This window comes from Nyctibius grandis, chromosome 5, assembly GCF_013368605.1.
Source record: "Nyctibius grandis isolate bNycGra1 chromosome 5, bNycGra1.pri, whole genome shotgun sequence".
Classification (NCBI taxonomy): Eukaryota; Metazoa; Chordata; class Aves; order Nyctibiiformes; family Nyctibiidae; genus Nyctibius; species Nyctibius grandis.
In genome coordinates this window covers 26,527,858-26,552,392 of record NC_090662.1, presented here as the reverse complement: position 1 = coordinate 26,552,392, position 24,535 = coordinate 26,527,858, and the positions used below count along the sequence as shown (strand labels likewise).

At 38.7% G+C, this 24,535-nt stretch overlaps 1 protein-coding gene across 6 annotated transcripts; it reads left to right on the top strand.

Annotated features, from left to right (window-relative positions):
- The first annotated feature begins 86 nt into the window (after positions 1–86).
- Positions 87–24,518, top strand: ASB15 (ankyrin repeat and SOCS box containing 15). 6 transcript variants are annotated; one of them, XM_068401580.1, is made up of 14 exons: positions 87–564; positions 1,021–1,181; positions 4,176–4,269; positions 9,692–9,841; positions 11,173–11,225; positions 11,323–11,454; positions 11,869–12,027; positions 14,071–14,316; positions 14,966–15,137; positions 15,518–16,088; positions 16,669–16,822; positions 18,299–18,419; positions 22,026–22,120; positions 24,313–24,518. In XM_068401580.1, exons 4-13 carry the CDS (start codon positions 9,726–9,728, stop codon positions 22,072–22,074), a joined length of 1,773 nt encoding a protein of 590 aa, XP_068257681.1. In that variant the 5' UTR covers positions 87–564; positions 1,021–1,181; positions 4,176–4,269; positions 9,692–9,725; the 3' UTR covers positions 22,075–22,120; positions 24,313–24,518. The 6 variants fall into 6 exon arrangements, with proteins under 6 accessions (XP_068257681.1, XP_068257678.1, XP_068257679.1 ...); XM_068401577.1 differs by lacking the exons at positions 22,026–22,120; positions 24,313–24,518 and adding an exon at positions 6,641–6,705 and having other exon boundaries at positions 89–564; positions 18,299–19,327; XM_068401578.1 differs by lacking the exons at positions 22,026–22,120; positions 24,313–24,518 and having other exon boundaries at positions 89–564; positions 9,697–9,841; positions 18,299–19,327.
- The last annotated feature ends 17 nt before the right edge of the window (positions 24,519–24,535 follow it).

The following is a 24,535-nucleotide window of genomic DNA, read 5'->3' as shown; positions in this document are numbered from 1 at the left end:
CGCATGCGCGCCAGCCGCCGCGGTCTCCGGTCCCGGCGGGCACAGAACGAGGCGGGTCGGGTCGTAGCACGCGCGCTTGCGCCAAGGCACGCGGGATGGCCCGGCGCATATGCCCTCTAACGGAGGCGGGACGGTGTGCGTGCGCTGTATGAGGGCGACGGGACAGCGCGCATGCGCACGGCTGCGGGCGCCGAGGGGGTGGTTCGGTGAGCGCCCGTGGGGGGGCCCGAGCCGGCGCTTGCCGGCACTTCGTGCTCGGCGCGGGAGGCTGGGCCCGGCTCGGCCCGGCACGGCGGGGGCTCCCGCTCTGAAGAAAGTCTCCTGTCTGTGTGGTGCGGTGGCCGCTGTAGGGGACAGGCGGCTAGGCCCTTGCTGTGGAGCCGCAGGGACGGGAGGCGGTGCCGCCTCGGCGGGGGGCGGGCTGGCCTTGCCCGCCCGGCTTGCCCCTGACTGGGGAGAGGCTGCTAGGCCTGCTCGCTGAGTTCCGTGCCGCTGAAACCACCGCAGTCCGGCCCATGCCGGGTGTTTATTGAGGAGTGGTGACCGATGCGAAGGCAGCCCAAGGTTTGGAGCCCACTGCTTTTAGATGGGCTGGGTGTGCTATAGCAGTACACCACAGTTCATGCTTTGCTGCACTTACAAGACAAATAGATTTGAATATAAATCTATTTTAAATAAAAACATGTTTTCTGTTGGTGAATTGTCTACATGAAATTGCCAAAGATAGGTAATGATCAATTTGCAGAACTTTGCAGTTTCTTAATGAGGAATATGCCATTGAAAGGCTTGTTACTAGAAATGCATCACACAGAAGTTAAGTGCTGCATGTTGCGTTTTTTCAACATGTTTCTAGTAAAGATGCAGTGCACATTTGGTTGGTGTGTTCTGTATGGCTGGTGACAGCACTTGAAACCAACTGATTTCTGCCAAGTGATAGCTAACAACTGCCAGTAATGCGTTCTCAGAAGTATTATAGGTTCATAGTTTCTGCTGTGTTTTCTTTTCCAAAATGTTTTGCAGAGTCCAAGCTTAGTCCAAGCTTCAGAGTTGATTTCAAAGCTCCCTTTCATGAGTAAACCAGTTGCGTCAAGCCTTAAAGCTTCAGAAGTATGTTTGGCAGCTGCTGAGAGCAGTTTTGTGTGATGTGTGCTTGGAAATAAAGCTGTTTATGTCCACTCAAGGTGAGATTTCGGTGTAGTAGATACGTTTTGAATATGTGTCAGCTGCTGGCATTTTTTCATGAAACACGTATTTAGGGTTTGCAGAAGTTTCTAGTACATGGATTCTAGTTTTCTGCAACATATATGTAAAAACTAAATACCTTCCGACTGATAACTGATGCATTGTAAGCAACAGTAAGCATTTTTATGCCTGGGAATAGGATGCAATTTAGAAATAATGTAGAAGCTTATAAGCAATTCTAATACTATATATATATTTAGCAGAATTATATTAAAGGGTTGTATGTGCATGTATTTACCAGTCAAGTCTTACTGAAGTTGTTCATTTTCTGTCTCAGGGAATAGTCATAAGTATTCAGGAATTTGTTTAATAAGCAGAAGCACGCATATACCTTTTATGAATTTTAGCTGTGAAATTGGTTTGACCAAGAAATTGTGTTAAAAATAGCTAATTAACTGCAGAATCAAAAATGAGGATCTCCGTAGTAGAATATGGCAAATAGGTAATTTCTGAGTTAATGATGTGGTCAGTTAATAAAGAAAAAAAAAGCTGTAAAATACTAGCAAAGTAGAAAACTCAATTAAGGGACTTGAGAGAGAGAGAATGGGAGAAAAGATCCATAAAAAGACAGTTTAAATTCTTGGTGGTGGTAAACATTATGTTCATTTGAAGATCCAGCTGGCTTTGTGTTAAGTCTTATCTTTATGGCCTAGCTGCTGATTTAAAGGGCGAGTTTTGAATAGTAAGATATGATGTTAATTGTGTTGTAACTTCATATTGTATTTATTCTGGATGAATTTTTCTTTCTAATTCCTTTGGCCTACTCTAGATCTCCTCTTTTCCATAACTTGTAAGCAAATGCAACAAACTGAGTTTCAGAGTACTGTAGAGTTCTCACTGAAAGGCAGTCTTTTAATCTGACACACACTACCTCTGTTCCCTAACTAAAGCAAAGTGATTCATACGGTTTACTTCAGAATTCAGTGTTTGTGCTTCTCCACTCCTGGGCGTTCTTTGCGATTGCATCAGAGACCTGTTTTTTTTTTCCAAGGCATTGAGAATTTCTTTCCTATCAAAATGTCATTCTTTAAAAATGTCGGCGTTTTTTATTGTATCATCCCTATATTTTTCCCTTCTCTGTGGTGGTCCAACCAGATGATCTATCTTCTGGTTACACTAACCGACCACAGCACAAATTGTTCTGTGCTTTGCAGTCTTCTTCAGACAGATTAGCTCAGCGCCATTGAAACACTAGTTCTAACCATCTGTTTAGACAACCCAAGGATGTAGGAACCCTTGCCACATCCTAGTACAAAGAGTAAAAAACAGTAAGCCATGTTGATGAGACAGTTCATTAAATCAATGCAGAAATGATATAGTAGGAAGTTTCCCAAATTACCAAACTTTGTTTCAATGCATAATTTATTTTAAAATATAACAACTCCAAGACCTCAGAAGTATTATCAGAGTACATAAAATAATTACCTATTTTTGAAAACAAACATACCCTCAAACCACCCACATAGCATTTCACAGTTTATTATGTGTTTAAAACTGGGGACTCTTAGGAGTATTATCCTGTGTGTTAATATACAGTGCATAGGCACCCTAAGAAGGCCTTGCTGTAGCTGTGACTTCTCTTCCCTTTTTTGTCTCACCAATGAATTTATCTCGTCGTGAAGTCCTGCAAATTGCCATATGATTTGGTATCTGGACAAGAGTATTATTTATTCTGGCTTTACATGCATGGAACTGATGGATTATGACTGATGGATTTATAACTAGTAACTATGTAAGAGCAGAATCAAACACTGTTTACATAGGAATGCAAAATATTATTAAAAATATCTGAAAAGCAAAACAGTGCTGTGCTTGTAATGTGGATATGTAGTAGTTCTGAGAGTGTCCTGGTTATGTAAAGGAGATGAAAGAACTCAAGGTAAGCAATTAAAACATTTGTCTTCTTTATATATAAGTATGTATTTTAGATATTTTTTATTATATAAGAATATATTTCTGATCTTATCATCCCTTAGCCAACAGTAGAGCAGGGTCTCAGCACTGTTTCTGTCTGCTTCTGTTGTACTTTTGTTTTTGGAGGCTCACCACACTTAGGATGCACTGGCAAAAGAAGTTGCAATGAATATTATTTATCAGCATTAAATGGTTTTCTTGATCTTGTGTCCAAAAACGAGATGCATGTAGTGCCTTAGTTAAGTTTACAGTTTTATGGTTCTATAAATGCAAGTGAATCATGGGTCACGGAAGAGTTCACAGTGTACAATTTCATTTCATTAGAACAGTTAAAGGTAAGTTGGAAGTTTGTTGTTTTGATTTGTTATGCTCCCTTTTTCTATGTTCATTTTGGTAAAGACAGTAACTAATTGGTTAAAACCAAAAGACAGAGGTATTGCATCAGTGATACGTGTGTCTAGATAGAGAAAAAAAATCCAACTTCTTCCTCATCCCATGCTTGTGATTTAACTTACTGGGTACTGCTATTCTTGATGTTACTCCTGGGTTATTCTGCTTTTGCATCACTGCTGTCCGTGGTGCCGTGCCTGCTTCTTTGTCCAATTTCAAGTCATTAAATCTAGTCAAGTAAGTACTATAATTGGCTGTCATTGAATTTGTAAAGCTTTGCATCATATTGTCCTCAGAGGAGATTAGCGTTTGGTGATGTAATATGGTGGGATCTACAACTAGTTAAAGGCTAAACCTTCTCAGATTTGTTTTAATTTGTGTAAATATGTTACCAGATTTTGTTAATGTAGCCCTTGAGACTAAGTTGGCAAATAATTTATTTTCTTAATGAGAGTTGTTGAACCAATGAGGGCACAGATAATCTTCTTATACTGTCCAGACCTCGTGTTACATTTGACGAGATTTTAGAGAAGTCATGTGTAATATTTTCCTGTGGGTTGAGTCTGCTTATGTTACAGTTGTACAAGGTCAGAGCTTAATTTATCTAGCAACTGTGTATTTAATTTTAGAAGTATCACAGGACACATCAGCTTGCAGGGCACCATTCCTGTCTGTTCAAATGCAGGCCCCAGAGTAACAGTGGCAAGATAATGGGTTGAAAAGGTGAGAGTATATGGTATGCTCGCCAGTTAGACTAACAGCGAAATAGTTTAAAACTGTAACATTTAATAGACTGAGTCCAAATTTAGACTGCTATTAATTATTTTATTGCTATGAATAACCTCTTTGCATGCCTAAGGGCCTTCTATTTATAGAGAGTAAAGCTAGGATTGTCTAGTTTATTTTAAGGATAAGAAATTAGAATAACATTAACACTCACATAACATTAACTTTATACCTATGTGTTTAAAAGTGATGAACGCTGATACACTTCTTTCCACAAAAAGATGCAACTTCCATGATTAGCAAGTAGTTCAGATTTTTTTTTTGATAAAAAACAGTAACTTAAATTAAGAGAGCAAATTTTTTTTTTTAAGGAAAACAGCGAGAAGTAATCTCTATTTTTTCAGGCATAAATGGAGAAAATATCAGAAAAATACCAAACTACTCAAAATGTTGTTTAGCAAAAATATTTAAGGAAAACACTAAAACTTCTTTAGAAAAGGCATTTGCAATTGTTTCTAGTGATCTAGTGCCTAGGTCTGGTACTTGCAAAGCTTCCATTCTTGAACAGAAGATTTTGCTGCTGAGCTTTTTAGCCTTTTCATTGCTACATCACGTAATGTAGCAGGGATGTCTCTGCTGCTACTCAGTGTACCAGCCATGCTGTTATATTCCACTGTGATCCTAGTGGAACACCCATGCTTCAGTTGGACCTTGTCACCTCAGCACAGTGTATTGCCAGCAGTGATATAGCAAATCAGGCTCTCCAAGCACGTATAGACCCCTAGCAGTGTGTCCAGCACTTATGCTGTGGTGAGCTGTTTGCCTTATACTTACTCTACCATGTTACAGTCACTTGCTACTTGCTAACTTTCTCATTTTGTAATATATTATTAATTCTCGTGGGATAAGATAATTTGAAAACAGTACACACAACAATTCTGAAACACTGCTTGTCTGAGACCTTTCTGGTTGAGTCTGTGTTCCAGCAGAGCTCTGTATTAGCTGTGGCATAATCAGTTCTGGGGAATACAGCAAAGCAGGAGTTAGCTGGCCAAATGGGTATGGACATTGTACGATCAGAGAAAAGAAAACAAGTTTCTGTGATGACCTGTAAACTGATTTCTTCCTCTGATCTTTTGGAGATAAAGGGGAGGCAGAAAAGCAATACATATTTTCTGAAAATAAAAGGATTTTCTTACTAAATGACTATCCTGTAAGATGCTCTGTGCCTTTTAACACCTCTTGGAATCAGTGACATTCAAGGGTATCTATCACCTCACAGGACTAAACCGTATGTGAGCGTCTTCATAAAGATACTGTAATATACCAAAACAGCCTTTTTTCAGAGAGTTTGCAATGTAAGAGACTAATCTAAGGCCTGTATAAGTCTTCAAGAGCCTTTTGATTCGGGCTCTAGAGTAAATATAATATGATGGGCTGTAATATAATAATTTTCAGTCTCAATTCTCCTAAGGACAGCAACTTCAGTAGGGCTTGCAGGGCATGAAGGTCCAACCAAGTGGATCTGATAGGGTGATCATGATTCATTAAAAAGGTGCTTCAGATATTTCAGCAACGGCATGAAGTCTTCAAATGGAGAGTTTTCAAAATGAAAGGTGTGAAGAAAGAGAAGGTAGCTTCTGTTTGCCTTTAAGTTGTTGTGGAGGAAATGAGATTATGAATGTTACATGGTTTTCCTTAATAAATTATCTTATGTAAATTAACTTTTTAGTCTCATTAGGAGCACCTCCCAGCTGCCAGTGAAATGTTAATTTATTCTAAAATGTACTTTCCTTGTAGCTGATGGCAAGAAGAGGTTGTAGATATGTTTATTGAGATACACTTCAAAAAATGCTAGTCCAAGAGACATTTTATCTTTGCTGTCTAAAAGGTTTGTCAGTCTTCAGAACAGTGTATATTTGTGGGTTAGATGATGGAAGCTTTAAGGTGCATTCAGAAGTAGAAAAGTGTTTCTGAAAATGGGAAGATAAATGCACAAAAGAACCTTGACTCAGAATTCTCCTGCCTGTCAATGAAGTGCATTGCGAACAAGAGATGAGGAAGAGAGGGTCAGTTTCACGGCCTTGTTGATGATGAGAATTTTACATTCTGGTTAATAAGAAACATGTGGCAGCATTTAGAAAAAAAAGATGGTCAGCTGCTTTGTTTTGTGTAGCTTTTTGGAGTTGCTATGTTTTGTATTACACCTGGGAAGTTTTACATGGGATGCCTTCCTTTCTGCATAAAGCAAACTATATTTAAAAAAAACCTTCTTATTAATTTCTTTTTGCTGCAACAAACTTGATAGGCTTTCACAAACTTGTTTTGATCATAAGAGTTTCAGCACATCATTGTAATTGTTTTTTAGAATTACACAGAAGTTCGTATTGTCCATCCTGTCCAATAGGATGTGTCAGTCAGTCAGCGTTCTCGGTAATTTCAGAAATCTTTTTTGCATGAGAAGTTTTACCTAAACTTCAGTATGCCAGAACATAACTTTGAGAACTTCTAAGCATTAACAGGATGTGCAGCAGATTTAACATTAGGTAGCATGTGAAAGATTATGGTATGTGTGTCTGCATTGTGCTGGCCAGTTCATCAGTCTAACTTATGTGTGAAATCTTCTTTTGGACTGTTATGCTGAGTCCTTGATTGAAGACACAAAAGGAAGGAACAGATAACCCTTCAGAAAAGCATTGTCTTTTTATGAACAACATAAAGGTCTATTCTTCTAAGCCTCCAAAGAAAATGTGTCCATTAATACTTTTTTATTATTATTTGTGGACTTTTTTTGCAGTCAGAGGTGACAGTCAAGACCAAAGTTGTATTTTTTTTTCCTTCAAAGAAATGGGACTGAAGTGGAGATTTTTCCCACTTTCCTTCAGATTGTCCATCCTTGCAGTTAAAAACCTGGGCCATGGTTCCAGTACATATTGAAAGGGGTAGGAAACTGCATCATGTGGGAAACTGAACCCAAGAGACCTTTAGCTTCCGAGTCAATCTGACTCTAAGCCCTTGCTAATTTAATTTTGATTTGCAAGCTTTATCATAATATACTAAGTACTGAAGTATTTGTGGATGGGATTAATATTGGCTATGGTACTTTGATTGACTTATTATTTACGGGAACAGTACAGAAATTAGTCTAAAAAGAAATGTGGTTAGCACTTTCTCTTGAAGATCGTTTTCAGAAAATGGCCTCCAAATAATTTCTACAGCATTCCTTCTCTATTTGCAGAATGACTAGGATACCACACAATGATCGTTCTGTGAGAAACATACAGCAGATGCTTAGTATAATTGTTTAGTATTTGTGCAACACTTTGACAATGATAAGTGTTCTGTGTGGTAGATACATTACGTTACTGTGTAAACTGTGGGAGTAGTAGTTTAAAACTTTTTAAAAAAATAATTCAACATCTGGTGTCCCCAGTCTGATTAAAGGACAAACATGTTAAGCCACTCAGATTGAATCAGAGAAACTTTGGCAAAACCGAAAGCCCACTTGTAAAAACCTAGATAGGTACAGCTAGGCGTATGTTAACTTAAGTTTTTGTTCCTTATATATCTTTTACGATATATAAATACTGCATTTTACACTTCAGGAACCTACAGGAAGATGTTGTAAAGAGCAACATTCCTGACCTTCCAAGTGTAGTTAGAATTTACTAGCAAAGCATTCAGTTGATGTGATATCACTAGCAAAAAGCATAGTGAACATAAGCCACAGTTAAAGTTGGTGATATGAGCAGACTGATTTAAGCTGGTGGCTATAGTTAAAAGGTTTGACATACCATACCATTACTAATCCACTGGGCCTTCCAACTACTCTCACACCTTGAAAATAATAGCTGGCATGGCTTGACCATCACCCGGGCTTGTGTACTGAACTCCTGTGAATGTCCATTAAACTTCATGACTGCAGAAGTAGTGCAGAGACTCCAAAGTCCCCAGTCTGCTTTGATAGACCATGTCTTGGCAGTGTAAAAATAAAGCAAGGTTTGCAAGTGTATATGGTTTGTTGTTTTTTTTTTTTTTACTATATTAGTGATCATTAAAAGTGATAATTAATGATACAAGACCATTGTAATGTTTTGTTGTACAACTACCTGTCTGTGAAGTCCAAAGACTTGTACACATTATTACATTAACATAACATAGGTTTTGCATGTGGTATCATCTCTCTCAAATCCATTATTTTTATTTGAGAAAACATCCCCATCCAGCTCCAGGAGGGGAGAGGTGAATACAGGTTACAGCTGAAAACTTTTCATAGAATCATAGAGTGATAGAATGGTTTGGGCTGGAAGGGACCTTTAAAGGTCATCTAGTCCAATCCCCCTGCAGTGAGCAGGGACATCTTCAACCAGACCAGGTTGCTCAGAGCCCCATCCAACCTGACCTTGAATGTTTCCAGGGATGGGGCATCTAACACCTCTCTGGGCAACATGTTCCAGTGTTTCATCACCCTCATTGTAAAAAATGTCTTCCTTATATCTAATCTGAATCTACCCTCTTGTAGTTTAAAACCATTACCCCTTGTCCTGTCACAACATGCCCTGCTAAAAAGTCTGTCCCCATCTTTCTCATAAGCCCCCTTTAACTATTGAAAGATAGTGAAGTTGTTCTGAATTCAGAAGTGGATGACGTGTCACCACCTAAACTATAGTGACATGCTGTGGGCTTTCACACGCTGAAATCCTGTGTCCGAATGGCACTGGTTGGTGGATCCATCTTGTATCTACTGCCAGTGCCACCCTGGGTGAAGGAAGCAGGAAAAAACGCTCTCCCCATGCAAAAGAGTCAAGGTAGTTCAGAGCTTCTCTGAAATAATTTGATGTTTGTGTAAATCCTGAATAAGTACAGTGTGTGATCACCCTTAGAACTGGTCATGTGTTTCATTCTGAACTGCAGACCCTCTCTGGAAATAATTCTCAAACAATTTGAGTGTTTTTCTTTTTTGTGTCTATAATTTTTAAATGTATGTGTTTGTGTTTATGTTCATGAATTCCTTGTGAATCCCTTTGTTAGGAATCATTCATGAGGTGATAACTTTGTTTACTGTTCATTATTCATGCTTCTGTGGAGATCATATATTCACTGACTTGATGACCACAGGTTTCTAAAGAGGAAAAGTTTCTTTTTGTGGTTCACAAATTGTCCAGTATTTGTAGATGACAAATGTAGTGTGTGAACAATAAAAAGAGCATTTCCTAAATAGCATGTTTAGTATTAAATGTTTCCAGGGTTGTTTTCTATCACCATTTAAAAACAGAAATTTTATCATTCTTAAATAGGAATAAACTCACCAAAACATTATTGAATTTAAAGAAATTTATGGAAACGTCTGATTTTCTTATAAAAAATACATTAAGCAAGATATGATCCTTAGCAGTATATTTTTGTGTGTATTTCAAAGTAAAGTAGCTCGTCACTATAGCTCACCATAAAAAATGATGGATGAAAGAGAAGATTTGGTTGAAGATCTGCTCACTGAGTATGCCATTCAGCTTAGCATTCAAGAATCAAATGGAGCCAAACCACCAGCATCTTCCAGCTATAATGACAGGTACTGTCAATTCAATATGTGTTAGAGATTATGCCACATTTTAACAGTGTTTTGAGACATGGATATTTAGTGCCTTATAACATGCTTTAAAACAGTTCTTAGTTTGACTATTACACCTCTTTCTCAGTGAAGCACTGTGAAGCAATGATTGAAAAGAGTAAACAAAATAGAAATCTTGATTTTGTTTTTCTCAAACATTTCTAAAACCTCAAAGACAGTACATTTGTATTTGTTAGTAATGTCTGCTCTGTAATTGTAACAGTGTCCCAGTCTTTCCCTGTGTACTTGGATACATACGTGTACCAGAGTGATCCAAAGCAGAAAAACAACAAAAAACCCACAGGGGTGTTCCAGCGAGGGTTCATACGTGACACTAATGTTATGGTTAAGAGTGGATCCCGTGATTAGGAAATATAGGGCTCAGATGAGCTACGTGGGGTGATGAGAGCTTAGGGAGATGAGATTCACTTGGCTAAACTAATACCTCCCTTAGCTTGCAAGGCCACTTACCTTCTTAGGAAAACTGTATGTGTCAAACAAAGCTAAACTTTGTCTTAATAGAAGTTCTTTGGCAATAATCCCATAAATACATTTTGTAGATTGCCCTGTCTAAAATGGAAAGACGTAGAACTGTGAGTCTTGGGGGACTGTTAACCTTTCCTCATTTCCTTTGGGATCTCATGAAGGTCTGGGTCCTCATGGGGCTCCTGTTGTAGGGCTGCAGTCTCCCTTCTTGCTGAAGGCTCTCAGCAGAGCCACTGTGTATTCTTGTTATTTGGCTCATTTTTTTTTTTAATCATCTGATCTATTTTTTAATATGCTTTTATCACCAAAGTATCTCAAGGAACTAGCAGGCACCAGCATTTAACTTCCATCTCATGGAGGTTTAAATGATATTGTTTAAAACATTACAACTCTCTTTCAGAGAAAATAGTACCATTGATATCATCAAACTCCCCTTCATTAGTGAATATTGGCATTCTGACACCATCACATTCTCATTCACTCTCTAAGGTTTCTGAATCTGAAGGGCTCGTTTCTGTAGTGTGGGGCAGATACAGCTTTTTAGTCCACATCAGAATTCTTTACTAAATTAGGAGATTTATCAGGTCAGCCTGCAGCAGAAATTGCACCTAACTCGAGAACTTAGGATGCTCTGAAGGTCCACAGTACAGGTGTAACATAGGAGGTCACAAGGCTCATCAAGATTGTAGTTGATGTATTCAAAGGAAAGTTAGCTCAGATGAGAACCTAATGGAAAACATTGATTAAATAACATAACACATCTACTTTTTGTTTATATTCACTATTTTCTGCTCTTTTTTGTATAGTTTTGTACCACCTAGTGAGGAAAATAGGAAAATTGTAACATCAATAAAGCAAGGTAAAAACCCTAAAGTAAAATAGGCCCTTTGCAAAACTGGGCTTCCTTTATATTATTTTCCCAACTGCTTCTTATTAATCTCTTGGATTTTTTTAAGGTCAAGTATTTGGGCTTCAAGAACTTGTGAAACAGAAGTATGCTTTGGATGAAGCTGATGAAAGAGGGTGGTTTCCACTGCATGAGGCTGCAGCTCAACCAATTCAGCAAATACTTGAAATCATTTTAGATGGTGAGTAAGGTAAAAATATCCCACAAGATATGAGGAGCAGCAAAGAAACATAGAACAATAACCAGCCATCCACAACAATAGGCTAGACCTGTTTACCAAAAAAAGTGTGATCAAATCCTCCGTGGAGCATCTTGCTTATGTTGTATAAATATTTAGGCAAATTTTCTTTTTGGGGAAGTTGCATCAATTTACACCAGCAAAGAACTTGGACAGTTTTTAACGTTTTGCTCAGAAACCTACGGACGGAGCAAAAATGACTGTTCAGTATTCAGTGTGTTTGACAGTACTAGTTAGGTTAAGTTAAACATAATTACAAGTAATTTTTATAAAGACTTAGCATTTAAGGATTTCTGGTGTATGTGTTTTATTTGTGCTTTAATTTTGTTTTATCTTTTCTCGCTTTCTTACCTCTAGCATCTTATAAAACAATGTGGGAATACAAAACATGTAATGGAGAAACACCGTTAACTTTGGCAGCAAAAGCTGGTTTTGTGGAAAATGTACAAACGTTACTGGAAAAGGGTGTTTGGCCCAATACCACAAATGACAAAGGAGAAACTCCACTTCTTGTTGGTAATTACTTCCTCTCCCTGGGTTTAAGCAAAGTGAATGGCAGCGCTTCCCCTCTGCTAAGTACTCACCTGAGTACACCTGTTGCCTTGTGTGATTTAGGTGCTGGTCATCTTTTTAGATGAAACTAAATGCCCAGCACTTGGTGAAATGTACCCAGCATGCAGTTCAGCGCTCACTATGCTTTAGGTGATCACTGAGCTGCTGTTAAAGATGCTCCTTACGCTTTAGGTGATTGTTGAGCTAGTCCTAAGAAATGGGACCAATTTTTTTGTTCAAGGCAGCTTCTCGATATCTTCAGGTGCTGTAAGACCTTTAGCAACCTGGTCCTATTTGACCATCTTAAGGTAAAAGTATGGTACAAGAATAAGCTGTTTCTTTAACTTGAGTATACCTTTTCTGGAGGTCTGGAGGTTATTGGAGATTTTTAGTTTTAGCAGATGATTTCTTCAGGAGTAGGCAGGTTTTTTCGATTTCAAAACCTCCCATCTCATTTCCTTCCTCTCTTGCACTGAAAATAAACTTCAGCTGAATTTCTAAGTAATACCCCAACCTAAAGAAAGATGATTACTTAGGAAGATTTTATGCTGTTGGTAGACTTAAATGAGCTTTACTATACATGAGTAATTTAGCTATATCAGCTTTCAATTTCTGTTGAATGTTGAAACATCTCCATTCTGAAGAGAATCAATCTGTGAAATTAATACAATATAAGAAAATACAATATATAATATAATTATCAGTATTAAAATATTCAATTCGCTGAATTTTTGTTAACTTCCATCAGATGCAATTACTGTATTAACATTTTAAGGCCCTGAGGCATTTCTAGAGCGTTCCTCTGCAATGACTTGCTTTGTGTTGTTTCAGCTCTTTTCAATAATTGTAAGTCTGTGAAACTTTTAAGCTGTTTTTAGCCTTTGCTTTTAATGAATCCTGCAAAGAGTAACTAGAGCTAATGAAAAGGGTCTTTCCCTCTTATGACAATTTGTTTTCCAAAATATTTCTCTATATAAACTCCTGAAATTAGGTTTGTCAGCTGTGTCTTGTTTATGTGATGCTTTTTATGTTTTTGTGTCACTTGGCATTGAAAATGTGGATGTAGATATTGCTGTGTATCATACATGTCAATCTTAGTCTCAGTGAAATAGAGGATCAGGTGCTTAGCACTTCATAGATGATGCTCATGATTTAGTTACTCCTTTTAATTTTAAAGCTCTGGATTAAAGAGCTCTTCAGTACAAAGGTAAATGCTGAAGAAGTATCTATCTAGTGGGATGATTTCTGATTCCAGGTGCTTTTGATAATACTCTACTTCAAGCAATATTGGATAATTATGAAGACTGTTGTCTCTTAAAAACCTTCCTACTTGTATAATGGGACATTCACAAAAATTAAATTTGCTAACCCTATGATGTCAGTGGAGAGATCTATTCCAAAGGGTAGTTCAGAAGTAAAATTAGACTCTTACTCAAGATCACTATTTTATATGTAAATAATTTGCAAGTGTAGTTATCCATGAAAATTTCAAACCTGGAACTTCAAAAGGGCAGAACATGGCCTTTAAGTACGACAGATGTCAACTGTACTGTGGCTGACAGCAGCCACTGAGTACACACCTGGATTAGTGTTACCAGGTGACAAAGTCACAAGTGGAATTTTCTGGGGACGCTGTCATATTTGCACCAACTTCAGAAGTAAGGACCGTATTCGAATATTATGTTATTTTTGTTGTTGCTTTTCCTTGTGATACACCTGCTTCTGCTTTCTCAGAGTCGAAGCCGTGCTGCTTTTGCCCTCCATGCTCCAAACTGACATATTTTCCAGCTTGTGGTGGTGTACCTTGATTTCCCAAGCAGCTGACGTTACCTTTTATTTACTAGTAAATTGGATTCCTGGATTTCTAGGACTGGAAATTTTTTTAAGTTCCTCGTATCAGTACACAAGGAAAAGCTTTTCTAAACTTACTAGATGTCTTTAACTGTCAAGACAACATACCTGAAAATGTAATTGTATTGTTTCCTTCCTTTTTTAAATATCTTCAAGCTGTAAGAAGGGGCTCTTTTGAAATGGTATCCACTCTGATTAAACACAACTGTAGTATCCACCAGCCGTGCGTAAAACGTTGGTCAGCAATGCATGAAGCTGCAAAACAGGGACGCAAAGACATCGTTGCTCTTCTTCTGAAGAATGGTGGAAATGTGAACCTTAAGGATGGATATGGAGTAACACCATTAGGTGTTGCTGCTGAATATGGTCACTGTGATGTGCTGGAGCATCTTATTCATAAAGGTATGTAGTCAGGTAAAAGGGAAATACACCTCTGCACTGGCATACATTTTGCCTGGTTGCTGAGGTGTTTTAGGGTGATCATGGAAAAGGAAAGAAAGAGTAGTGATGAATGAGAAGGTTTCGTTTCTTGGGAGGAAAGGAAGCATATACAAGTGTTCCTGCTAGACTGGAGTGATGCTTACACGTTTCCATAATGCATGTGAGAGGAGTGGCAGAGCTGATACCAATCCATTTCAATCAAGGAGGGCCTTAATGCTATACATGCCCTTCTTGCCCTTCTTTATTTCTCTTCGCTCCCCTCCCGCCCTCCCTCCCTCCTTCCCTTTCTTCCTTCCTTCCTTGTACAAAATTATATTCCTATTAATTAATGAAGTGAAGTTTTTTTGAAATATGCCAGAATTTTGAAAATCCTTAGTTGTAACACTTAGAGTCAAAGCAGACCTCACTCAGGTGAGCACAGGAACTTGTATCTGTACCAACTCTTGTTTTGCCTTTGAGTTTTAAATTTGCCACAAGAAATTTTTCTTGTTTCAGTGAAGTTTTAACTTAAATACATCCGAAAATGAAGAGGAAAGTACTCTGGACTTGTTTTTATGATGATCTGCAAATCACTTTGGATATAATTATAAACTCTGTATCCTCCTTCAAGGTGGAGATGTCCAGGCCGTAGCAGATGATGGTGCATCGATACTCTATGAGGCAGCTGGAGGAGGTAATCCAGACTGCATAGCCCTTCTTTTGGAATATGGAGGACGTGGCAATGTGCCTAATAGGGCAGGACTGCTTCCCATACACAAAGCGGCTTATGAGGGGCACTACCTGTGAGTATGAGCTTGGACTTCACATTTTCCTTAAGATGGAGTGTGGCACAAGGTCACATTGAAGAAGACTGTGGTAAACTTGCAAATGTATAAATCATTTATATTTCAGAAGTGCCTATGTTACAGTAGTTTGAATTAACTTTTAAGTGTTTTTTAGCATAAACGAAGCAAAATGCAAAACATACTCCTTAGAACTAAGGGAAAACCACTGAAACAACTTAAACACAAGGTCCTATTTGACAGTGCTCAAAACTGGTGTTTCTGTGTTTGGATCTTCTTGTGTAAAGTGCCTAGCTGGTAATTTAGCATATTGCTGGATGAGGGTCATTTTCTTCATGCTGGGAAGCAATGCCTAACTAGTTTTATTCACTGTTTTTTAGGGCCCTGAAGTATCTCATTCCGGTCACATCCCAAACTGCAGTTCAGAAAAGTGGGTTAAGCCCTGTTCACTCGGCAGCAGATGGCCAGAATTCACAGTGTCTAGAGCTCCTCATTGAAAATGGTTTTGATGTCAATACTCTCTTGGCTGAACACATTTCAAATAATTACGATGATGAAAGGAAAACCGCACTTTATTTTGCTGTCTCTAACAATGACGTTCTTTGCACTGAAATATTGCTCAAAGCAGGGGCAAATCCAAACAAGGATCCTTTAAACTGTCTTCTTGTGGCAGTGAGAGCTGGCAACCATGAAATAGTAAGGCTGCTTCTGTCTTACGGAGCGAACGTCAATTGCTACTTTATGTTGGTTAATGATACGCATTTCCCCAGCGCTGTTCAGTATGCCTTGAATGATGAAGTGATGCTGAGGCTGTTGCTCAATCACGGATATAATGTGGAGATGTGTTTTGACTGTATGCATCAAGATATCTTTGGAAATTCTTTTGTGTGGTCAGCTCCAGAGGAAGAGATTCTCCCCGGCTGGACTTCTTCTGTAATAAAGGATAATCCAGTAAATACATAACCTTCCTTCTTTCTCTTCAGTTTGCTCTTTCCACTAGCCATCTTTAAACATTCCAGATTATTGTGCAGAATTAAGATTAACATACTGGCAAAGTCCTTTTTTAAAACACCCTAAAAATAAACCAGCCATTTTTCACTTTCTGCTCTGAGATAGAGAAAATTATGTACATAGAGTGGTTTTAGTTTGGGGTTCATATATTAGAGATTTAGAAAGGAAGTTTTAAGAAGTCATGAGGCAGGATTCTGGAATTTCTCTTCCTATCCTAACCAATGGAGTAGAAGTGTTTCCAAAGAGATATCGCTGTTGAACAAAACAGTGACGCAAATTATGGCAATGTTATAACAATTATTGGCCTTCAGGCCTGTCCAGACAAATGAAGGGATCACAAAAGTCAAGCATGGAAGACATTGGCTTTTAAAGTAACCTACCTAGGCATCAGTTTATGACTGTTAAAGGTCATTGCTAATACTTTGTTTAAATTAACTTGTGTAATTGCTTTAAAATGTATTATTTTGGCATTCCTCTGCACAGATTTTGAAATTATGACTTGATGTGTTTTCCCTTTCAGTTCTGCGACTTTATTGCTGTTCCTTGGTTGAAACATTTAGCGGGAAAAGTGGTTCGTGTTTTTATAGATTACATGGATTATGTTCCTCTATGCACAAAAATTAAGTTTGTTTTAGAAACACAGAAAGAATGGACAGAGATACGTCAGATACTGGGTAAATATCTAACTTCCACTTAATCGTGTTATGATTTATTATAGGAGACTTTAATTGCTTATGTCAGGTCACATTCATCCAAAGTGATTTAGCAGTCCAAACGTGTACTAGCTAAGAACCAGGTCATGTCTGTCCTCCAGTCCCTCAGATTGAGACGATTCTTTACCTATTGCCACGGTCATAAATTAGTGAATCGGACTGGAATATGGCAAACATGCACCTGGTGAGAATTAATCTCGTAAGAAATGTCACTGTCATGGAGGAAGCCCTTTTAGTTAAGCAAGACCACTGAGGTACTCCTTATTAACCCGTGTGACACCGGTCATTGCACAGCTATGGGGCACAACTTCTTCTATTGAGGAATATTGCTCAGGGTTCCATCCTTCTTTTCTTCCTCTCAAGTCTGTTAATTGTTCAAGGATTATCGTAAGAGCATGTTTTAGATCCCATTATGTTCAAGGTGGTAGGTGGTGACAATCTATGTACCATCATTTCCTAACTTTTATTTACATGATCGATAGACATCTAGAGTTGCCGTTACTAATACTGTAATAAGTATTAGTATAATATTTCTTATGTGTGCTTTACCTTTGAAGTTCTACATGTTAGCCTGGACCTTCCACTGTTGGTGGCACCAGAGATAGGTTTCACCCACCTTAACTTAAAACATTCTGTTGGGGAATATATTAAATGTTCTCTTTGCATGAATTAATTTTATTTGACTTTTTTTTTTTTTAATTTTAAATAGAATTTGATTTAACATCAGCTATTAAAACCCAAAATACTTAGGTTTAAAACTGGTACCCTGTATTTAATTTTGCTTCAGTATTTTACACTGGCATGCAGAGGATCTCCTTTTTGTTAGTGTCACAGGAACATCCAAATAATTTGGTAGTCTTAATTACTGATATTTCAAGTGTGGTGAAAGTTTTTGTTCTGTTCAGGAGGCTAAATTAAACTGAGCTCTTTGACTGATGTAAATTCTGATAAGAAGCATTTGTTTAGAAGACTCGGCAGGCCCAAGCATGGTAAGGTCTGGTCCTGGTGCCTTATTGATAGAGCAGAAATGGAAGGTGCCATGGCTGGCCTCAACATGCAATTTTTAAAAGGTGCTCCTAGGGAAAGGAGAGATCATTCATCAGTGACCACTGATTATGCTAAATAAAGTCCTGGTTTAGGTGTTCAGATGGATGGTTTGGAGACAAAGTACAGTGTGCATATTTCCAGAAGTGAGATAATAATGTTAAGCAGGTATCTGACAGAAGTAGTTTGATTAATATCAGCACTGTGTATCATCACAATTCTGAAGTGAAAAGAATTGTACTTTATTCAGAAGTGGCAAAATAATAACAATACCCCAAGGTAATAGCTTTTGATGTTATTTTATTAGAGCGTGTTTTGAGATTGTGAACTGGCTTACAATCATTGTTAATGGCATTGATTTTTCCACCATTTCTCTCTCACTATTATTTTTAGATAATCCTCGTCCATTGAAACATCTGTGTCGTCTGAAAATACGTAAACTCTTGGGGTTAAGGACACTCCAGAAACTGTCATCCATGAAGAAGTTTCCACTTCCACCAGTTCTCAAGAATTATATCCTATATAAAGAATATGATCTGTATGGAAAAGGGATACATCTAGAATAGTTTTTTGAAATAACTGCGTACAGTCTGTAATTTTACTCATTTCCTCACTATTTTTTACTAGCTAAAGAGCTGCTTGGTGTTTCATATACATTCACAACATTCTGATATTTGTTGTTAATAGTTCTTTTATGGGAACAAATTTTTCTTCAAAAACTAGTATGTTAAAATTTTATGTTTTAACACAAACACTGTACTATCCAAATATAGGCTAAAATCAGAATGAGGACACTATACTAATTATGTAGAACAGTACACTCTAAATGGGAATTCAGATAAATAAAGGATGAAAGAAGAATTTTGATGATGCACTTCCCAATGAAGATGATAAATACAATTACTGCTCTTAGTTTGTGGCATTAGTTTATCTGTAAAAGAAAATAAATGTCTAATTTAGCTTAGCAAAGAAAATGCACTAAATGCACGTCTCTGTCATGCAATTGGCTTGAAATGTAGCACATTTGTACTTTGAAGATCATGGTCCTATTATAAAATTCTCCAAACACTTAAAAGAATCTTTTTAGCTATTTTTGCAAAGTGTTTGCTCCCAGGTATGACTGCTGTGTGTGCCAGTACTGCATGTTTCAAGGCTTGGCAAAATTTGAGGGACCTTAAGTAAGCTGTTTTAAAGAAAGAGTAGATTTTGATGGTCAAACAAACCAGGAAATCAAACAGAATATGCCCTTGGTTGAGAAATGTTACAACGTCATAAGTTTAATTATGGTTCTTACAGAGTTTTGACAGATCACTTCTCAACCAGACTAAATAACCACTTTGCAGTATGCTTCTGAACATCTAGAGAAAAACACATCCGATTAAATATTCTTTAAATTATTCTATTAAAAGTGGACTGCACTTACTCCCTTTGCTGTTCTACCATCCCTTCCATCTTGGGGCGGGAAAAAAAGAAAAAAAAAAAGAATCGAAACCCCCTAAACTAAGAAAATGTTTCAGTTCGTGGATGTCAGGATTACATAGTGCATAGTCAGAGTTTAGTTAAACGTGTAGTTTAAGAGATACGCTGGTTGTCACACACACACTCACACAAGCCAAAGGTCAGCTCAAGCACCCTTCTGCCCTGCTGCCTACACTGGCTCTCCCTGTTCTTCAGAACTTCTCCTTATTTGCTGGATGTCATTGCCCTATATAACTTACTAACACCTCAGTCAGAGATGTAAATTCCACTTCCAAAGGCAGCTATATCAGTCCTTTGTGGGTCTGTCCTTCCTCACAAGAGAGTTACAGGAGTAAATGGAAAGAGTGAAAATTACTGGTCTGGGACATGTAGAGGGTTGAACAGGAGGCTTAATTGCTGCTGCTGCTCTCACTAGGGCTACTATTCATCTGGCTTTCCAAGATATGTCCTCTGTTTTTTTGCCAGAAATTTTGACCAAGATGAAAAAGAAGAATGTGGTCACTTGTGAAAAATTTCTAGTTATCTGGGATCTGGGCCAGGCCTCTGACAGGAGGATGCCCCGGGTGACTGGTGGCTCCAGGCACGGCCTCAGCACGAGTGCCCAGTGAACCCAACACGATTGTCTGCAGTCAAGGCTCCACTGGCCCATACTTGCTGGACATACCAGGCTAGGGTGCATGTATGCTGCATAACCTATAAAACTGATATTTTATGGGATATTATGATGATATTATCTAGATGATATTTCTATTCATAAATAAAAATAGGGACTTAATAAGTCTTAAATATGGTAATTTTAATGAATACAGTGACCACAACACAAGAGTCTGGGTAGTCACATATCTGATACAGTATACTGCAACCAGCAAAGGAAACATGATCAAATAGGTCTTTAGACAGGAGATTTTAAACCCTTTCTGTGGCTAGAGCCAAATTCCATTAGTAATTTTAGTTCGTGGGTTTATATTTAGGACTTTATACATGCCTCAGGCAATAGTTACGTTGCCTGTGGCATCAAAGCATTCAGGTCTAGGACAGAGCATTGCCCCAAATGTTTAAAATATCATGAACCAGTCCTTAGTTTATTGAAGACTTTTTTCCCCTCCTGGATGCTAAAGGAAGTATAACATTATGAGAAAGCATCTTTAATGCTTTCAAGGCATCTGTGAACTGAGTGGAGGCAGGAGGGGCAAGTTTTTGTTTTAAATGGAATATAAGGCGAGATACACATGGAAAGGGAGCTGTTTACCTCATGTTATGCTTATGGCACAGCTAGGAATTGAACACAAGTCTTTCGACTCCCATGTTTTGCAGGCAGACCATTGAATACTACCTTTATGGAGTTGAGTACGTGCTGGTGGGAGCAGGAAATGTAACTGGTCCAGGACTGGTGGTTGTGTGAAAGAGGCAAAGGCAGCAGCCCCAGCTGGAAGAAGAAATTGGTAGGAAAAAACTACTCCTTTTTTCCCTGCTTGGACTGTGATTGAACCCTTGCAATGCTGGGATTTAATTTTTTCCGCTACTTGGGTGTGGCTCATAGGGTGTTCCACCGCAACCCAATTCCATGGCATGTCCACCCCATGGATGATGTTGGCTAGAAGTAACTAAATGCCCTGGCATTGGTTCAGGCATGCTCTGGGGCAGGGACTCCTGTGGGTTTGGGGACAATATTTGAAAGCAGAGGTATCATTTGGTCTCTGTTTCTCATAAAACCTGACACAAGCAGCTGCACCAGACATTCAACAGTGGTTACATCAGCCTTTGCAGCACCAGCGAGATGGACTTTGTAGCTGTATTTTCATAGCTCGGTGAAGGACCAAACCACAGCCATGAGTTCTGTGTATGACCAGCTATTCCCTGTAGGGATTGTAATGTCTTGTGCCTTCCATAAAACTTCCATGCACTGGCTACCATCCTAATCTTGGGAGCTGGCATCGGCAGATCCTTGTTCTGGGTATCAAGGGGGAACAATCTTACTGTTTCACTGCAGCAGTTGGGGTTCTGGCTCAGGCTCTTTGTGCCTGAGCTGCCCTCTCTCAGGCTATTACTGATAGTATGGGAGTCATGCATGGAAAAACAGAGTCACAAAGCCACCAGCTGTTTTGTGTTTAACTTAGGGTAGGGCAAAGGAATTTTTTTGACCCTTACTTGGGGTAGAAAAAGGCTTCTAAAATATCCAGCTGTTCATGGTTTGCATGGAGAAAAGCGGCACCAATTCGTGAGCACTTATCTCTGTAGAACAGGTCTTGTCTCTTCTCCATTTCCATCACTCCCTTTAATATGAATCTAATCAACAGTCTCTTGCCCTCAGCTCTGTGTCTTCTGTGTAGCCAGCTTTGCTTCCCTGGTGTACTCTGCCTGCTGAATCAGTCCTTTTAAAGCCTCCTCCCACTTTTTTTCCTCTGAGCCTTAGGATGGATAGATCTCTGCCCAAGGAAAATGGTATCAAGAAAAGCAATTCCAGCCAAAGTGATTTTCAGCCTTAATGGCCCTATTCTGCCTTCTTCTTTTCCTGACCTTTCTACTAGAAATTGTTTGTTTAGGCCGCAGTAGTTAAAAATGGCACCTGGCCACCTGAAGTGTCTATCCTTCAGAGTCCTCTTCTGCACTCTACAGATAATGACCTTGATTCAAAAATACACCGTCTGTCTCCAAATGCATGGAGCAGTCTTCAAAGAAATCCATCCTGATTCTTTACCAGGACAAATGCTGGATAAATCAGAAAGAAGTACATGGGTAAGTAAAACAAATTACTGTATAAATATTTAAAGGTATATATAGCAATGGGAAGTATTTTCTCTCTGAAATGCTCCCTTAAGTGTCACTCAAAGCAGCAAAAGAGGTACTTAGATCAGGAGAAATATTCCCTGAGGAACTTGTATTTTGTGATTCTCCTGAAAAGCTGTAAAAATATGTTAGTAAATTGTTAGTAGTCATAAGACTGATATAACAGTGTAGCTCTGGTGACATGTACAAGATATTTACATTTAATTTTCAAAATTCACATTTTCAGTAGAAATCTCTACATTCGATTGGGCAAAACCATTGCCTTTTGTCTGCGTATTATGTGCATGGTAGATATGGTGCCCAGAACTCCCATTATCATTAATATGGACTATTTAAAAAATAGACATAAATAAAGACAATAAAGTATAGAATTTACTTAGTACTCCTGCTTGTATTTAATTCCCTATGAATTACATCACTTGTTTATATTTCTGGGATTCTCCTTTTAAAAAAATCTTCATAAACACACACTGTTAAAAAAAAAATGAAAAAAGCAAGGAAATACTAAATATAGAAGTGAGTACCTGTGTTGCTCTCTATGTCTAAAGAAATAGAGCAAGTTTTTTTATCTGAATGGCAAACTGTAGGTTTGGCTCAGCTACATGGGAGAACCATCTGGGACTAAGGCATTCAACAAAGGATTAAGTCCATGAACTTTTTTGTAATCACTTATAATTTAAGTGATTGATTTAACAGGACATACAAATATGGTATATTTGCAAATACCACCACAAATAATATAATGTTTACATTGGCAGATGTTACCTATTTTATCATGCTTTCTTGGGAAAGAAGAGGCCAACTGCAGATGCCTAAACAGCGTCCCATTCAAACTGCACTTCCAAAACCCACATTTTTTGTGCCTGCAGCGATTCCTCTGCTACTTTCTTTGCAATACAGTGGCCTCTACTTCCTGTCCAAACCTGTTGAGCAATATCGCGATGTAATGCCGAACAGCTGCTGTAGTCACCCTATGTCTGTATATCAGTAGCGAGTGAAATGATTTCTATATATAGTTTCTGAATGTGTTGGCAATGTTTGTAAAGCACACTGAGATTCTTCCTGAGGGATAAGAGCAGCTATATGAAAGCAAGAGCATTAAGATCGTCATTGCGTACAAAGCAGTTTATCTTTTTGGTGTGGCAGAAGCTGGCACCGAGGAAATGGCCAGTCTGCAGAGATGTGGAGTAGCACTTGCTTTGAGCAAATCCCTGGCAGGAATAGTTTGTGCTGTCAAAGATAAGCAGGTTCATCTCACGCTGTTATTACAGAACATGACATTGTACTGACACAAGGTGATTAAAAAGTATTGGCTGTGTAGGAAGGAAAGAAAACTGGAATGGGAATGACGTTTATTCAGTAAAATTTATTTGTCCCCCTCACCTTCCCTATTTTAGTGTGATTCAGGTAGGCAAAAGGGGCGATAAACCCCGAGTCTGCTGCACCCGTGGCACCCAGCTGCATGCCTCTCTGTATAATCAAATAGACCTTCAATAGTTCCGTGCATGAGGGGCACCGCGTGCCTGTGCAATGTGGGCAGTGAGTTTTCCTTCTTTTAATCAAAGATGGAGGAATTTGGTAGTCCAGAAACGTTTTTATTTGCACCCAGATGAATTTTTTCCCCCGGTGCTTCCCTACAGCCAGGTCGACCTCTTGACTCCCCTTCCAAGACAGATCCTTATGCTCTTGCCACCAGCAGCACTATCAGAGCCCGTTCGCTTCTTCACTCACTATGACTCTTCTGTCTTCTTGATAAGCAAGGCAACCCAAACCCCCCCACCATCAAAATACATTAGATTAGCCGTTACCCCATGGCTTGTTTGTATATAGTGTTGTATATAGACTTCTGGTTATGTTCCCAGCAGCTGTTGGGAATGCTGTTTTCAGAACTAATCTGAGCAATAAGGCAGCCCACATGCACATGTTTTTGAGTGAAAGCTGATCACTGTTTGTGATGGGTCTGAGTTGTTAAGCTACAATCTGGACCTGGAATATGCCCTCCCAGTAGCCTGGGTGTGCTGCAAGGGATCAGTGGGAAAAAAAATCCGTCTTTGAGTTAGGATGCAGAGTCCGATTTCCAAGCAAAGATTGGTTTTGGATCAGGGTCATCTTTAAACTTACCCCACTTTTTGTTTCCCCAGCGTGGATGACGGGAAAGATCTTTTTCTCCCATGTGACTCCCTGTTTACGGCATCACCAGGAGAGATGAACTGGACAACAGAATCATCTGGCATAGAGAATAGCAGCTGAAAAGTTGCTCCTTCAAATGCCTTCAGTGCATGCTTTATCCCATTTGCTCTGCTGATACCACCATTAAATGTAGGTGATGACACATCCTTTTCAGGAACAGTATGGTGTGCACAG

Excerpts from the sequence above, each read along its gene's own strand:
- ASB15 (XM_068401579.1), top strand. The coding sequence starts at position 9,726 with ATGATGGATGAAAGAGAAGATTTGGTTGAAGATCTGCTCACTGAGTAT. Across the intron at positions 11,226-11,322 it reads TGTAACATCAATAAAGCAAG|GTCAAGTATTTGGGCTTCAA; the intron begins GTAAAAACCCTA and ends GATTTTTTTAAG. Across the intron at positions 15,138-15,517 it reads GCTTATGAGGGGCACTACCT|GGCCCTGAAGTATCTCATTC; the intron begins GTGAGTATGAGC and ends ACTGTTTTTTAG.